A 16,923-nucleotide genomic window follows, 5' to 3' on the forward strand; every position below is an offset into this window, starting at 1 on the left:
GCCGCTCCACCACCTCAGGGAGCAGCAGGGTTCATTCACACTGAGCCAAGATGATGTTTCCACGCACCAGGGTTGTCAGGTTTCTAAAAATGTTATTTAGAATGCCACGGGGGAAAGAAAATATTTGCTGGGAAAAGAAATGCAGTTCACAACAGTCAGACCAGGTTTACAAGAAAAATACAGTAAGAGAAATCACACGGGGCTATGCACACAGAAAAAGCAATCTGTGCCATGGACCTCTGGCAAAATGCAAGCAACTTGTGAATATTTTACCTTTTCCTGAGGTTACCTGGGTGACTATCTAAATCAAGAAACAAAAGACCTGCATTTGCCAGCACTGGCACCAGGACAGTAACTTGACCTGTGCCAAATTCACTGCACATAGCAAATTATCTTTTCACCCACTGGAAAGACATCATGAGCTTGGTTAGAGCCAAAGCTTCCAATCTGGCTGACAGATACCCAGAAATCCTCTGGAGCACCAGCAGAGTCATCAGGCAAGGTCACTACTAGGACACTGGTGAGGTGGCAGGTTATTGGTAAGGACCTGCCACCCCCAAAGTCACACCAGCGCTTACAGATGGACTGACCTTCAAATTTAGACCTTCCCAAGTGACAGTCGTCAACAGCAGACTGTTCAGACCAATTTCATTCTCTAAACAAGACACCTTGGACTGTCTGACTGGAAGCAAAATATCACTGCTCTTTCCAGTAAACGCATCAGACCGTGCAGGGGAGTTTGCATTTGGCAAAGGGCACAGAATTCCCAGGTGAGAAGGCAAGATGCAGCTTTTTCCTCAGTGGAAACTTCCATGGCTTGTAATTGCTCGGCAAGAAAAGCAAAACTGACATTATCAAAGCTCCTCTGAAGATGTGTCCCAAAGCACTCTCCTCAATTCTTCATTTTCAAGCAAGACCAAGGAGAACTGAGGAATGGAACACACAATTCACTCTTCATGCTGGAGGCTGAAATTCCCAAGTTTCACCAATGTGTGGCTGCAGTAAATGAAGTCAGGCTTCACTTGCTCAAGACCAGGGCCTGGTAAGGTAACTGTGATCACAAGCTGTGAAAACTAATACCCAAAAATACAAATATTCATGAGCCAAAATCCTACCTTCTCTTGTACCACTCTTTAAAGCTGTTCCTGCTTCCTGCAAAAACTTGATTTTTCAGCTTTCTCACCAAGTAGAGAAAATCAAAGTCATGTTTTCTTTTTCATGTTTCTCAGAAGGAAACAGGAAAAATGCTCTGTGTTGAGCAAAATCTTATGTTTTGGAGCATCTTCACTTGTTGTTTGCCAAATATTTCAGTTTAAGTTACGTCAATAAAAAGCTAGCTTCAAATGAAATCAGTCAAGATATCATACTTACAAAAAAACCCCAAAAGGTGAGGTTAATTACACTCCTACCTCTTTTAGGCAAAAATAACATGCCAAACTCATATAACAATTGTTATGGAGGCTGCATAAAGCCTGAAACAGTGCTGTAAAAACTACACTCCCATGAAATATGTTTCTGTGGCACAAGATGGTTTTGCTGCCCTCCCAACACAGTAGCCCTCGTGACCCTCACAGTTCTACCAGGGGGGCCCAGCAGCCAATGTGGGTCCACCCCAGCCTGACATCACTGAACACAACAGCTAACAGCAAGTCAACCAGGGCCCTCAAGAGCAAAATGGTCTTAAAACCTGAATTAAAGCAGCCACAACACCGAGACAAGGTGACTCTAGGCTCCCACCCTCTCCAGGCTGGATGCAAAGGGGTCTGTCCCACTGGCCACGAGCTGCTGCTTGGGCTGCTGCATGATGAACATCAAAACTAAATAAAGAACCAAAACCAGAGCCAGTCTTCACTACAAGGCTGCAAATCCTATTTGCAGTCCTTATTCCCTTACAACACACAAGGGTCACACCACTGAATGCGACAGCACCAGGATTCCTGGGGTCAGAATGCCAAATCTGCTCCATGGATGCTGCCTGTAATCCCAGTGAGAAAGAACAGCAGAACCTCTCTCTTTACTACATTCCTTTCCCTTTCATTAGCACTCCTATCCCTATGAGTTCCATGGCTGCCTTTAAACCCCTCCTGAGCAGACTATTGTATTTTGACACAATACCACGCCAGTCCAGCACACAAGAGAATCCTGCAACAAAATTCTCCTAATGAGAATCCTACAGCTTTCTCCTGTTCCCAGTAGTTAACAACACTGAGAAAGTGCTATTACCAGAGGATTTTGTCCTATTTTAGGGTGACAGAATATGCTACTGCACAGGACAAAAGGGTAAGGGCCAACAATGACAAATGTTCTCCCCGTTGACATGGCTATGGCATTTCACTTTCTGAATTGCTATTACCTACTGTACCCTAATATCTATGTTAGGTTTAAAACTGATCCTGTAGTCACTTGCTACAAAAACAGTGAAATCACCAATATTTTAGGACAGTTTCTTTAATCTATTTATACCTTGCAAGCATATGGACAAAGCTGTTTGCATCTGCACATTTGTTTGGGTTTTTTATCATAGCAACAGAAATGTCACTGGAAAATAATATCCCATGTTCCAAAAGCCATCTGGATCCCACTGGGGAGGGTCAGTTCATCTGGAGGTGATGGAACACCACCAGAATGTCCCCAAAAGTGGAAAAAAACCCGCAGTTTGACAATGCAGGTGTATGTGGGATGTCAGAACACTTGAGAAAACCCACCTGTGAGCATCGAAATGTAGGCAATTTTAAAACTGACACCACTCTGGAGGAAGAAATTGGTTTGGCTGACACCTCTCATTCTGCCAGGCCAACAGCCCTTCCACTCCAGAACAGACCATTCCGGTGCCTTTCCTTCTGATTTCAGGAATGGTAGCAGACAGAAGACTCTACTGTTTCTAAGCTTTTCACTCGACCCCCTAAAACCATAACACTACACTCAAACTAAACTGTCAGAGCAGCTTTAAAATCTGAGGAGTACACTGCAATTTTCCCAGATCCCCGTGCACTGGCCTTGTCTCCCTTGCACTATTTTGACCCCAAAGTTCACTCCTGTCACTCAGTCTGAGGCTGAACATCCCACAGGACTGAACTGGATGCCAGGCTTAAGAAGGAGCCCTGCTATTTGGGGTTTTAACTGCACACAAAACGTGAAAACAGCGTTCACAGCTCTACAGAAACACTCGCATTCTCTCCAAGAGAGGCCCTTCAATTATATCTCCAGTAAAAAGGAACTGAGAGGTATTACAGAGTGCTTTGTTTACACTCACACTGCTGTTGTAAAACCATATGTTAGACTACTAGTGACTGTGTCTGACGCTCTCTTTTATCATTCATGTGCTTAATCACACCCTGCACTGAGTTAACTGCACAGGATGGGGGTTTACTCAGCAGCCTATGTGAGTATCTAGGTCTGAGATCACGTGTGTCCCCAAATACTGCATATTTTAAGAACTGTCAGAACTCCTAAGCAGACAGTTGATGCAAAAATCAGATCAGGGACTTTAAAATGTTTGTGAATATCAGCATTAAAATCAGATAGAAATAATAGGAAACTATGTTGTCCACTACACAGAGAATAAAAACATCAAACATTAGAAGGCAATTGATTTTTCCCACTTTGTTGCTGGAAAAGCACTGCTGCTGAGTATGAGTCAATTGTGCTAAATTGTAGGTAACAATGCAATTTAGAATCTAAGAAAAATCTGTATTGGGGATCACACCCTCAAATACTAGATGGCAGTGGCTTGTTCTCCCTCCAAGACTTACCCTCCCTTGCAGCAATTTTGTTTAAGTCACTTTTCAAAGCTTAATCATGTTAGAGGAATAAAATCAATACGTGAGAGAAATTTGAAATCCTCCCTAGGATTTGCAAGAGCAAATTTCTGCACAACATGCAGGCATGTCACAGACAAAGAACACCAGTTTTACAACTTAACAGCATGGACTGAATCAGGCATGGAGGGAGAAAAATTTACATAGAAAATAGCTGGTCTTGCCTGGCAGCTGAATGTTTTTACTTCACCAGCTACATATGTCACCTTCAATACTGTACTGTCTTCTATGCTTCATCTATGTGCTTTTTTTTAACTTTTGCATTTAGTGATAAGAGAATACAATATCACTGTACCTGCAGTAAATGCAAACACTGAGACAGCCATAAAAAACAGTCATTTAAATACCAAGAATTGTTACCAAAGTTGATGGCCTTTCCTTCAGGGACTAAGAATTTATTGTTTCAGATCACTGACTTGTATTGCAAAACACAGCGACAATCAAAACAATCAATTCTTAACTGTGTATTGTAACCCCCCCCAGAGCTCTTACCTTTGAAATGCAAACGTTACATAAGGAATTAAACTCATGAGTGCACAGCAAACCTACAGCTCCCCTCCTCACCACAGTGCCTTGGAAAATGTTTGATTAACAGTGAGTACTAAACTCGCTTTATGTCAGCTGTTTGAAAATACATGCTTACTTTCAGGATATTCCAAAAGGCTATTTTAAACATTGAATCAGGAAGGCTACAGTGGCTCTGCCTCAACTAATCCATAAAATAAGTACCCCACTGTGCCATTTCAGAACTGTATTTTTTCCCAGCCACTGTAAATTATATGAAATATCTGGGTCATTAGCAAATGCAGTTTTAAGGAATCTGAATGTGTGGCAGCCTTGCTGCTACCTAGAAAACACTGTCACATGGGAGTGCTCTTTGTATCCTTGTTACATCCAGGCAAATATTTTCTCTTTAATTATTTCCAGGAAAAGCAGAGAAGAAGGAAGTCATAACCCTTTTCTCCCTCCATTATGAGAATGGCAGTATCACTTGGTAACACCCTGATACTTTCCTTTCAACATCTCAGTGCCAAAGTTTCTTTTTCTCATGGCTGCAGGTAAGTCCAGAGCATAGTGCACATACATTATCAAGGTGTGAGCTCTGTCATCATGCACACTGATGTAAATTTGCAGTGATTTCATTAATTTCTGGGTGCAACTGAACTGCAACACCACAGCCAGGAGCCTGAACTTCACCCAGACCCCTCAGGAAGACTCTGGGTTGTCAGGTGGTGAAACTACAGCCCTGCTCTTTACAGGAGAAGCTGCTTCTGGAGTGGTTGAGAGCATGACAACATCAGCTCCTGGGACACATCTGAGAGCAAGTCAAAATGGAGCATCTACTGCCTGGGCAGCGCTTGAGATTGATGCCTTTAACTTCAGCCCAGAATGGGGATAAATGGAGGTGAGTAAAATTAGCAACAAACTATTGTAATAGTTTCTTTTGGCCAGGAACTTTCATTTGTTCATGTGAAATACGTGAACTTGTTTTCAGCTACTTCTGTTCTACACCAGCAAAAAACCACTGACTTCAAATTAATTACTGGCCACTCCCATGAATAACTGATACTGGCCCCTATATTTTACCAGTTCCCTTTCAGGTGTGACACTGCTTCAAGCTGATGAGCAGCAGTTGATCTTACCATGCCAGATCACTGTGTAAGCACCTGCATGGTCTGCACACCTCCAGAAGGTGATTACCTGTCTCAGAAAGAAGTCGTAGACGTGCTCAGCCTATTTCACTTGTTGCTGAAAACTGAACGTGGAGTTGAAGTAGAATCTGGCATAATAAAACATCAACTGGCACTATTCTGAAACACACATTCACACAATCCCCTGCCAGAACTGGGGCTTGCTGAACATGTCACTCACAGTGCTCCCAGACACTTGGCTGGTAGTGAAACTCCCTCCCCAGTGAAAGGGAACCAGATGGCGAGCGACTCCTGGCATTTCTCAGCGTAATGTGAAGTGTTTCTGTAGCTGGTGAGCACATGCCATCCCGTCAAGTCGCTTTGGAAACAGCCCTTCCTGTCTTTCTTCAGATTTCCACACAAACAGCAAACACCCCATTCAAGAGGAAAGGCCAGGCCCAACCCTGCCAGCCTTCAGCACTGAACCACAAGTCTCAGCTCGGAGTTTCTGTTGTCCTGGAGATAAAGAAGCACCTCTGAAGGATTTATTTCATCCTCTGGTCCTGTTACAGCCTCTGAGTATTCAATTGCTCACCAGTGTCCATGGAGAAAGATTAATTTAAACAACTCAATTAAATGCCCACAGCCAATGGGAGGAACAAAGGCCAGAAAGCCAAACTGCCTAAAAGCACAAGTTCCACAACCATTTGTAAGGGCAAGCAGTGCTTGACAGCTAATCTGCTCTAAATTCAGGAATTTAGAGACATGACTCTGCTCCTGGCTGTGTCAAATTTACATGGCCAAATCATTTCTTCCTTTAGTTAAACCACATGTTTTCTAGGGCAAAGCAAAAGCTTGTAAGCAAACTTGCTAGAAGTGTTTCCACAGCGAAAATACCTCACCTAAACAGCCACTCTGAGGCCACTGGCATTGCTGCAAGTGGGCATCAAACTGCATGGCAAGAAGAGGATTTTGGTGTGCATGTGCAAGGCAGAATGGAATGAGGTACAGTAGTGATGGTGCAGTCTTAGGAAAAGAAAAGCATCAAGCTATTAGAAATAGAGGCCTCAAAATCCCACTAAAAATAAAACAGTAAAAAAGTTAACCAGAAAGGTTAAAGTTTATTATTTTCACTGTGCAGGTAAGGATTGCTTTGCTTCAACAGAAAGCTGCTGCCTTGCTGCAACATCTTGCCTTGGGGCGGTTTTCAGAGAGTTGTTATCTTTCAGGAATGGTAACATTCGGCATGTTTACTGCATGCCACACAAAAACAAGCAAAGAGGAAAGAAAAAGGAAGGAGAAAGAAAAAGAAACAACCAGAAAAGGCTAAATGCCCTACACAGTCCAAGCCACAAGCCCTATTGAAGTCAATATTAAGAATTTATAGACTCCAAACTTTGGATGGCAGTGGCTTGGAGAAGTAGAGAGGAGCTGAAAAGCTGCTTGTGCGCAGCTGGCACAACTGAAGGGACAAATACTCTCAGTTCATAAACATAACCCAGGGCTACTGTTGTAAGAGTCATAATTACTCAGTCCACAGTGCTACCAAAGAGGATCCTTCCTGTCACCACATGAACTATGTCAACAGAAGGAGCAAATAACTGACACATGAGGGCAAACCCATCTTTCACTGATGAGAATGGAAAGATCTCTTTTGAATGTAAAGGGAGCTGAGGCAGATCAAGCCCAAGAATTGTAGCATATTCAAAAATATAATTAATTTTCATTGACAGTAAATATGTTCTAATGTGTTAAAGGGAATTGCACCCTAACAGTGTTTCTCCTCAGTTTAATTTCATGAGATGTATTCCCACATAGAACTTATTAGGCTCCTGCAGATGCAAGGTTGAAAGAGTAGATTCTTGCCATCTCCAAACATCAACTGTGATTCATCACACAGAAAGCCCATTTTTAATAAGCCTTAAAACCAGACTAGGTCATCTGCAGTGGCTGTTCTACAGTAAATCTGCACTTGCAAAATTGATTCTGTATTTCTCTAGCAAACCTCTTTTGGTGATTTACAAATCCCATTTACTCAACTGACACGTGCTCCCACCCCTGACTATACCAGACACAGGGAAGTAAACCAGAACAAGTTATATTATAACCCTGACAGATAAATAGATAAGATGTAGAGATAAGACTTTTCTGTCCCAGATTTGCAAATACCTTATCAAACACTGCCAGTTACAACTGACCAAAATACAAGGGATGCATTTCTCATCCCTGGCAACCTCTCCCATGCCTGCCCAGCAAGTCAGCCTGTCCTGAAACCTACACACAACCACTGACAACTGGTACTTCTCTAGTGCTGTCTGTACTGACACTTCCAGTTTCCTCTTTCTCTCCATTTAAACATTTTCCAGCTAATATACTCCAAATCACTCAAAGCTTACGAGATCACCACCTGAATCCTTCTTTGCATCTCACAGAACCTGCTCCCGTGTCACAACCTTAAAGATTTCTAAGACCAAAATGGATTGTTATGATCATCAGTGTCAACCTGCTGCAAAACAGCCAGTGGAATTTCATCAGTCTTCCTCAGTGCTGCATGAGAAAGCCACTGCTCTGCCTCCAGATAAACACAGCAGTGCAAAAAGCAATTTGGATATAGTGTATCTGGCAGTAGTAAGGATTTAAAAATATTTCTATTAGTTTATATAAAATTATACAACTTACCAAGAGACAAATAAAACCAGAAATCAAAGAACTTGTTACTGTTGCTCATTTCTCCTTATTTTGCTGGTTAAAACAAGAAACTCCATCGTCTCATTAAGAAAATGTTTAACAGACCTGTGACTATCTGTAAGCAATAAGCCTTCTGTCTCCTGTTTTCCTGATTTAATTCACAAGCTGTGTTTCATTAAGAGTGGTAAGCCAGAAATAAGTAATTTGCTCCAACAATTACTATGAATTCACTCTGGTTTGCTGCCTCTTTGGCATCCCTTTATAAACCACCGTTTCATGGGCTCCTCACACTAATTTGTTTTATTGCAGTTTAAAAGGTTGTTTGATACTGGTTTTCTGAACCCTATCCCAGCCCCAATTCCACTCCTCCTTCCTGGCACCCAAAATTGCTGGGGTGTATTGAAGAGTTAAGTGCAGTATCCTGAGAGTTCTCCACGGGAAAGCATTTCTTGCTGTTTTAATTTCGCTGGAGCTGCAGCCCTGGATGGAACCACTGATGGGAACCGTTTCAAACCAGCCGCACGTCGTTGCCCTCATTGACTCTGGCCCGAATCCCACTCCCATTTTACACTGATGTCACGATGTACAGTGGTCCCACTGACGCAACCGCTCCGAGACCAGTGGCGCGACTCCAGATTTACGCTGTGTCACTGGAGGGCTGGAGGGAGGGCTGGATGGAGCCTTCGCTTCCAATCCATCACCTGCAGCTTTTGGGGTGCCCGGACAGTGCTTCCCTGCCTGTCCAGACCTGGCTCTGCTCCCAGTACCCCAACGGAGCCGGGCACCCCGGTGCGGACTCAGCTCAGCCAGGACGGAGAAAAAACACAATAAACGCCCCCCGCGAAAGGCACCGCGACCTCCCAGCACCCGGACAGGTCCCTCCACCCCAGGGGACCGCGACCGAGTCAGCCCGGGGGTCTGGGCCGCCCCGAGGGACCGGGGATGCTCCGGGACCCCCCGAGGGATGGAGGGAGCCGCGATGTCTTTAGGGAGGGCTCCGCGGGAAAGCCGGAGGGCGGCCGGGGAGAAAGGGGGTCCAGGCTGCCATGGGGAGGGCTGTGGGACCCCCCGAGGGACGGGCCCCCGAAAGGAGCGGGTCTGGGCTGCCCTGGCAGGGGCGGTGCGGGCAGGTGGGTGACGGGGCGGTCCGGGCGGGGTCCGGCCGCGCACAGCAGGTGAAAGTTGCGGGGGGCTCGGGGGGGCTCGCCCCGCTCACCTCATCCCCTTGGCCGAACTGCAGCCCCAGGGCGACGAAGTGCTCCACGCGGATGAACCCGTCCGCATCCTCGTCGCACACGTCGAAAACCTCCTTGAGCTTCCGCAGGAACCGCAGCAGGCTGGCCGGCTCCATCGCGGGCATCAGCGGGAGGCGGGCGGCGCGGCCGCGGCCGCAGCAGCCATGATCGCCCGCGCCTTCAGCGGGTGCGTGACATCAGCGGCGGGGAGCGGGGCGGGAGGGACGGCGAGGAGCAGGAGGAGGAGGAAGGGATGGAGAGAGGGAGGGAGGGATGGAGGAGAGCGGAGGGAGGACGCGAGAGCCGGCGGAGGGAGGGAGGGAGCGAGGGACGGGAGAACAATGGGGCAGAGCCGGAGGATGGAGAGCGAGGGAGGGAGGGGGGCCCGCGCTCGGCAAGCGCCGCCAGGGGGCGGAGAGGAGCCGGCGGGAACGGGGAAGGGAAATCCTGGGAATGGGCAGGGACAGAGCGGGCAGGGTGGGCACGGAGCATCAGCAGGGTGAGCACAGACCGTCAGCAGGGTGGGCACGGAGCATCAGCAGGGTGGGCACGGACCGTCAGCAGGGTGGGCACGGAGCATCAGCAGGGTGGGCACAGACCGTCAGCAGGGTGGGCACGGACCGTCAGCAGGGTGGGCACGGAGCATCAGCAGGGTGAGCACGGAGCATGAGCAGGGTGGGCACGGACCGCCGGCAGGCCCGGCACCCCCCGGCTCCCCGCCAGGCTTCGTGCCTCTTTCTCTTCCCCAGGCTGAGAAGGTCGGGGTGGAGAAGCGAAGGTTCCGTGGAGACCACGCAGCCCTGCCAGTATCAAGGGAAGCCTGCAGACTGTGCACCAGGAACTACAGTGATAGGACAAGGGGGAATGAGTACAAGTTGAAAGAAGGGAAATTTAGGTTGGCTATACGGATGAAATTCTTTACTGTGAGGGTGGTGAGACACTGGCACAGGTTGCACGGGGAGGTTGTGGATGCTCCAACCCTGGCAGCGTTGGAAGCCAGGCTGGGTAAGGCCTTGAGCAACCTGGGCTAGTGGGAGGTGCCCATGGCAGCAGGTGTTGGGAGTAGATGATACTTAAAGTCCATTCCAACCTGTTTACATGCTATGATTCTATGGCAGACCTGTTCACAGCCCCTTCACTGCTCCAGATGTCAGTCTGACACCCCAAATAAAACACCAGTCACACTACTGTTTCTGATGAAAAGCCATTGATCCTGTTCTGAACAGGCCCAGGCCAGGGGGAGAAAAGCTGAGTGTAGAGAGTTAAGGGGCAATTAAGGAAAAGCAGGACGGGCAGAGGTTCCCACACTCTGCTGCGCTCAAGCGAGAAGGCAGAGCCAGGCAAAGGAACTCCTTGTGGCAGGGCATGGCTGGGAACAGCCACTGTCCACCCACACTTTAACGAGACAGAGCTGCTAACAAAGGGATGTCCCTGCCTTTACAGGAGTCCTCATTAAAGCCTCCTGCAACTGCTGTGCTCCATGGCTGGGTTTTAATTTGATCTCTCTGCTCTGTCCCTTTTCTCTCATGCAGATTTTTGGACTGCTTTTTAAGCCCACAGCTGTGAGCTGCCAGAGGGGAGACCAGGAACAGTTCTGGTTTCTGCATTGTGCCTCAGACAAGGAATGAAGGGTCAGCCTCTGGGTAGGAAGGAGCACTGGCTCAGTGAGACTCAGGTACTTATTGCCTCTGCCAGCGCTTCTTTCCCGCTGTGGTTGCTGAGCACAGGTGACCATCCATCACTGAGTGACGTTCTGGAGGTGATTGATGAAGCTGTCCAACTAAAATGACCATGTAAGTGCAGCAGGTTTTGAATCCAGACAGTATCCATTCATTTGCTCCCTTCAGTAAGAGAGGTCCATATGGCCCTTAGCAACCCTGAAAATCCCATGATTAGAGCAAGCTGGTCAAATTAATCTCTTTTCTAAGAACCAATAGGAGTGCTCTCAGGAAGTTGTATTTCTTTGAACATGAGTCTCTCATTCCTTTTATGTACAAATTCAGGGTTAGGGGAGAGGCTGGCTTGGCTGTAAGTCAGCTGTCAATCACAACACAGTGACAGCACAAACTGCAGTAGCAATACAGCTTCCCACGTATTCACCCTCTGGCACAGACATATAGAGCTGGTTCCAGAGCCTCTGCCACCTTTACCTTCCTTTAGTTTTACAAAAAATACTGAAGAGTTCTCCTTTCCCTCACTGATGTACTAAAGGGTCTTCTCAGACTGGGAAAAAAAAAAAAAGTGCAGAGATCAGATATGAGAATTTATGGAGAGATGTGAAGAGATCTGAAAGAGAAAAGGGAAGCAAAATATTTGATCAGCAAACTTCTCTGAAGTTGTCCAGTTAGAGCAGGATTCTTAAGATGTGGGGATGTTTAGCTTTTATCTCGGAAAAAAGGAACCCTTGAACTCATCTTCAGGTTACGTGGGGACTGAGCTCAGCACACCCCTTGGGGGCACCTATTCAAAAATCTGTGAGCTGTGCCCCTTGGAGTTGTGGAATCAGTTACTGTCAGTCTGATTGCTCTGAAGTGGAGTTCAGCCTCTTCAAAGCCTCAGAGCACATCTGTGTCACTGTCCCACTTTGTTTGCTGAGATGTCTCAGAGTGCACCATCTGACTCACTTCTGTGTGCAGGTGGGCAGCTGTGCAGTTCCAGACTGGGAAGTGGAGTTACACTAAGTGCTGTGGTGGAAAAAAAAGGAATACTTATCCCTGTTTGCCTTGACCATGGGAGGAATTCCCACCCCTTGGAGGGGTTGCACTCAGTTTCATGAAATCCAGTTAATTTCCACTGATTCTCTCTCTTCCTGGAGAAGGAACTTAGTCTAGATATGCAAGTAAGGAGCAACACAGATTTAGACCCAAACTGTCAGTATTAAAATCTGTGTCATTCTTGCATTAATTTGGTGGGGAGGTGGAAGAACAAAAGCTCCAGGTTGAGACACTACGGTTTGGGGAGTTAGCACTGAAGTCTGAGAACTGCCACAGACAGGCTGAGTGCCAGCAAGCACTGGAATCAAGCTGATAAGAGAGCTGAAGAGGCTGTAGAAGCTGTCATTGTAGGCAGCTGAATATTTTGAGCAAATATCTGACAGCTGGGAGATGATTTGACAGCACTGAACAAGAATTGGGATGCAAGGTGTTGTCAGTAAAGGTCTGAGATCTGAAAGCTGGGGGTGCCCCATGGGTGCTGAAGTCAGGATAGGGAGACAAACATGTGCCACCCACTTGCTGGGCAACTGCACTACCAAGGTAGGGTTTCTGTAAGGCTGGATCGAGGAGGTCACTTTTTATTGCCAGTGGATGGAGCTGGCATTACTCCTTGCTGATCTCTGCTTCTCCAGGCCTAGGTAGGACCTGGCTGCTGGTACACCATTTTTCCCTACTGGTGTATCAAAATGTTTAATCAGAAATGTTTGGCAGCTTCTCCATTTGACTCATGCACTATGTGAAATAAATATTTTACATCCTGCCAATCTAGTTTCCTGAATTTGAAATATGACTAGCAGAGGTGATTCCATATTTGCCTGTTAAGAATAAATAGTTCAAGAGGAAATATTTCATTGAATACCACGGGCCATGGCTGTCATTTGCACAGTTTCTTTACAATCAGCTGCTTTTCCATCAATGTCACTTCCATTTACATAGAAAATTGTAATCTGGTGTCAGAAACAACGCCTAAAGAATGCATTCCCCAGGGCTGATGACCTTATCTACAGTTCTGGTTGTGTGCCAGAATATCACAGCAACATTTTGAGACCCAGCCTCTCAGAACAATTTCTCTTTATAGTATACACAATACAGCCCTCGTTGAATATTTGGCTTCTAACAGTCTTACTGGTTTTGAATCAAATCTTGTTTCCCATTGACTGATTAACAACATAACAGATGTGCTTTATCAGTTAGGTATTCTCTTTAAGTGTCACAAACAACAGGTAACAGGCAGCAAGAATTAGCTTATTAACAGTCTTGCCCCTGGTAACTTAAAAATATTACTTAAGAGGCAATGGAGTTTTCTCAGACTAGCTTGATTAGGTATGGCACAGAAGATACTTGATTTTTTTTTAGTGCCTTTTCACTAATCTTTTTTTTCTATGATAAAAAGTTAAACAACAAAACAAAACTTAGAAATTTTGTGGAGACGTTTCTATAAGCAAGGATCTTCCTTTGAAATTTTCTAGGTGCTAAAGGACCTGACCTCATAAAAGTTTTAGTGGTTTAATTTTACACAGTCTGAATGCTCTTGCTCTATTTCAACAGAACTCCTACCAGATTATGAATTAGGCATGGCCATAACTCTGCCAGGTGAACCAAACTGCACTTACCTCAAACACATTAATGCCTTATTTGTTTTGTTTACAACACACGTAGTACCCTCAGAGACATTGGTCAGGAAGTTTTAAGGATAGGCAGGGAATGCTCCACTTGAAAAACAGTATTCCTTGGTACAAATCACAACCTCAAATGGTGTGTGCAGGTGAAAGCAGCCAAATCCAGCTGTTATTTGCAACTATAAAGCCTTGTTGTAGTCGGGATTGTGCTCACAAAGACCAAACTATCTGTTCTCCCGAAGTTATTGCTAAAGTTAAATAATCCCCTGCATCGGTTCGCACAGAACCGATTCACTGTGAATTCACAGGATCGAACGCGTGTTTCCAAGTGCTGCCCTGGTGTTTCCAGGGACGGCACCAGGAGCTCGGATGCCAAGGCCAGTGTGTTCCCATGGCATTTGCAAGTCTCCTTACTCCACCGAGTGGCCGGTCATCCCACTGCACGCCTGTCCCAGCCCAGGGAATCCACGGCTGGCGAGGTGAAGCAAGAAAAGCAATACACAAACCAGAGATGAATGAACAGTATGGGATAACGCCTGCTTTCTCCCTCTTCCAGCGAGTCCCACAGTCCTCCAAATGCCCTGGGGCCGAACCTCTCTTTGGCACATCCCAGAAGCCTCCCTGCTGCCTTAGGGAAGGGACAGCACCTGTCCACTTTTCGAGCTCTGAGCAGTTGGGCAGAATTACATTGCCCTCAGATTACAACATGCAAGGGCATCTGGCTACCTCTTGAAAGCAATGGAATGTTTGAAACTCCAAAAGCCAGGGTAGTAGCTACAGCCAAGCTATTTTCAACTTCTACCCCCAAAAGAACTGTTGAGTGACACACAGACATTCCTCTCTGGATCTAAGCAAACCACATTAACAGACCTAAGCCACAGATTCTTGGAGACCATTTTTGTCTTTTTTTCCCTTCCTCCATTTATTAAAAAAATAAATGATTCATCTAGAAAATCACCTAGCAGCTGTAACAGACTGAGGATGCACCAGCCAGTGTATTTTCTTTAGCCTAACTCACCCATAACACAGCATAAGAACTGTTCAAAGTTCTCTCTTACTGCTTCAAATAAAGTTTCTACAAGTTTCGTTTATTTTGTCCTATCCAAGATGGACTACACAACATCTGAATAAACACATTCCATCTGCAGTTTTACTACAGTTGACTACAGGAATGTAATTCCCAGATACTGCTGTATTTAGCAAGAAGTGGGACAGAATAATAAAATTAGAACATGATATACCACACTGATGCTAATGCCCAAGAGTGATCACTTGTTGTGCCTCCAAACAGACTGTGTGAGATGAGTCCCAATTGGCTGAGTAGTGGAAGATAAAGGACAGAACAAAAATATTTATACAGGAGAATGTAAGTGCAGCATCATTGTCACTGTGACTATCCATGGACCAAGTTGGCTGTGGGGCTAATGGTGCTGAACAGGCTGTTTCAAAGACACACTGCAACGAGCTTGTAGAGAAACAGCCCTGAAAAGCATACTTTAGGAACAGAGAAGCAATTAGAAAAGCACCTTAACCAGGCTGGTTCTAGCAGCCTTTATAATTGCCTTTGAAAATGACTGTGGTAGGCATTATCAAATCTACTGACTGCAGCTTGCAGATGGAATTATTCCAGCTGTCTCTTAGGCTTGGATGATTCACAGCATTTTCAAACTGCCACAGCCCTAGTCAGAACAGTATCTACCTATAAACCCACTGCATTAGGCCATTCATACTAACACACCTCTAGTCCTGCAGGTATATCCAACATAGTTCCCTCCTACCTCAATCACCAATCACAAAGAAAAAAAATCCCCCCCAAGCAGTGACCAAATGACATTTGTTCCTCCATAAGAGCTAAAACTGCTCTTTAACTACCAAATCTATTATACAGCAAATGCCAAAACCAGGTTCAGAGAAAGCTTGTGAGGGTGAACTCTGCTCTATTCAAATTCTTACTGTTCCTTCATCACTGTGGGCCAGATAAATTACTCCTTTCCTGAATCCCTCCTGGAAAAACCATTAATATATCCGAGACTTCAGAACTGACACACACAGACTGTGCTGCCATACATCAGAATATTTACAGGATAAGAGACACAACCTGATAGTGAAGAAGTGCTCTGAGATTTCCATCTTGCCTCTGTACACAGACATTCTCCTTCTGTTGTGGCTTTGAAAGAAACTTCTAGATTTCTTTCTCTGGCTTAGAAAAGGCAGATAGTTATAGAAAGCCAAAAACTGCTCTTGCTGAAGCAGCAGTGGTGAATTATTGATTTTTAACACAGATTTGTTTCTATGAAAATTATCTTCAACAGATGGTGAGCAAAATAAGTCAGTGGCTGTCAGGCTACCTATGCAGTCAAAGCCTGCAGCTGCAGAGGATGAAATACAAGTGTTGGGCTGTTTTCTCTTGACTGACCCGGCATCTGTAAAAAAATCTTATTAATATTTAGAACGACTCACTCTAATGGATTTGCCAAGTGACATTTCCCTTATCTGGAAATGACACACTGCATGAAATCCAAATGGACAAAGTATGTCACTGCTAATCAGATACACACAGCGGGACTTGAACTCCTTTCAAAGCAACTCATTTCTTACAGTGTCTGCTGGACAGGTGACCTACCTTAGTGATGATCTAGAGCTGTGACACACCAGTGACAAAGCCTCTGGTGAGATAAAAGGAATCCTCCTCGATATTAAAGGATATCTGCTTTTTTGCTGTTTGCATTTGAATGGACACTATTTAAAGGCCTGTCTCCATGGGCAAGTATTTTTATTCTAACAAGTTTAGATCTGGCATAGCCCCTAAAATCAACAAATCCCTAACACCAGCCTTGTAGAAACTATCCTTTCTCCTCATAACCCATCTCTCTGCCAGCTGAAAAACCTGCAGAAGCTGAAACAAAACAGGACAAGAAACAGATGTCTCAGGCCTATGACTGAGCACAAGCTCTAGGCAACGTGAATCAATGTCCCACTTGATAAAGAAGTGTAAGAACAGCACTCAGTTGTGCTTTCTGGAGAGATCATCTCAATTATTTTCCTCTAGCAAGCCCTACAGTATTACTTCTTTAGGCATAATGCAAAATATTGTATATAACAGGGTTGAGGAGTACAAGCCAATCCAAACTGCTGCCATGGTTTAACGCCAGCCAGCAAACAAGCACCACAAATCTGTTCCTGAGAGAATCTGAAGGGTAAAAGTGAGAAAACACATG

The 16,923-nt window shown here is 45.4% G+C and overlaps 1 protein-coding gene across 2 annotated transcripts in view; it reads right to left on the reverse strand.

Annotated features, from left to right (window-relative positions):
- The window catches only part of RAB11FIP4 (RAB11 family interacting protein 4), a 117,490-nt gene extending 107,888 nt beyond the window's left edge, over nucleotides 1-9,602 (reverse strand). Inside the window, exon 1 of one of the 2 annotated variants that reach the window (XM_027654471.1) lies at nucleotides 9,354-9,497. In XM_027654471.1, the coding sequence (XP_027510272.1) occupies nucleotides 9,354-9,497 (144 nt within the window). Of the gene's footprint in view, nucleotides 1-9,353 lie in introns of both variants that reach the window. The other variant, XM_027654472.1, reaches the window with a different exon arrangement.
- Between the last annotated feature and the right edge of the window lie 7,321 nt (nucleotides 9,603-16,923).

This window comes from Corapipo altera, unplaced genomic scaffold (genome assembly GCF_003945725.1).
Source record: "Corapipo altera isolate COAL_440 unplaced genomic scaffold, ASM394572v1 343, whole genome shotgun sequence".
Classification (NCBI taxonomy): Eukaryota; Metazoa; Chordata; class Aves; order Passeriformes; family Pipridae; genus Corapipo; species Corapipo altera.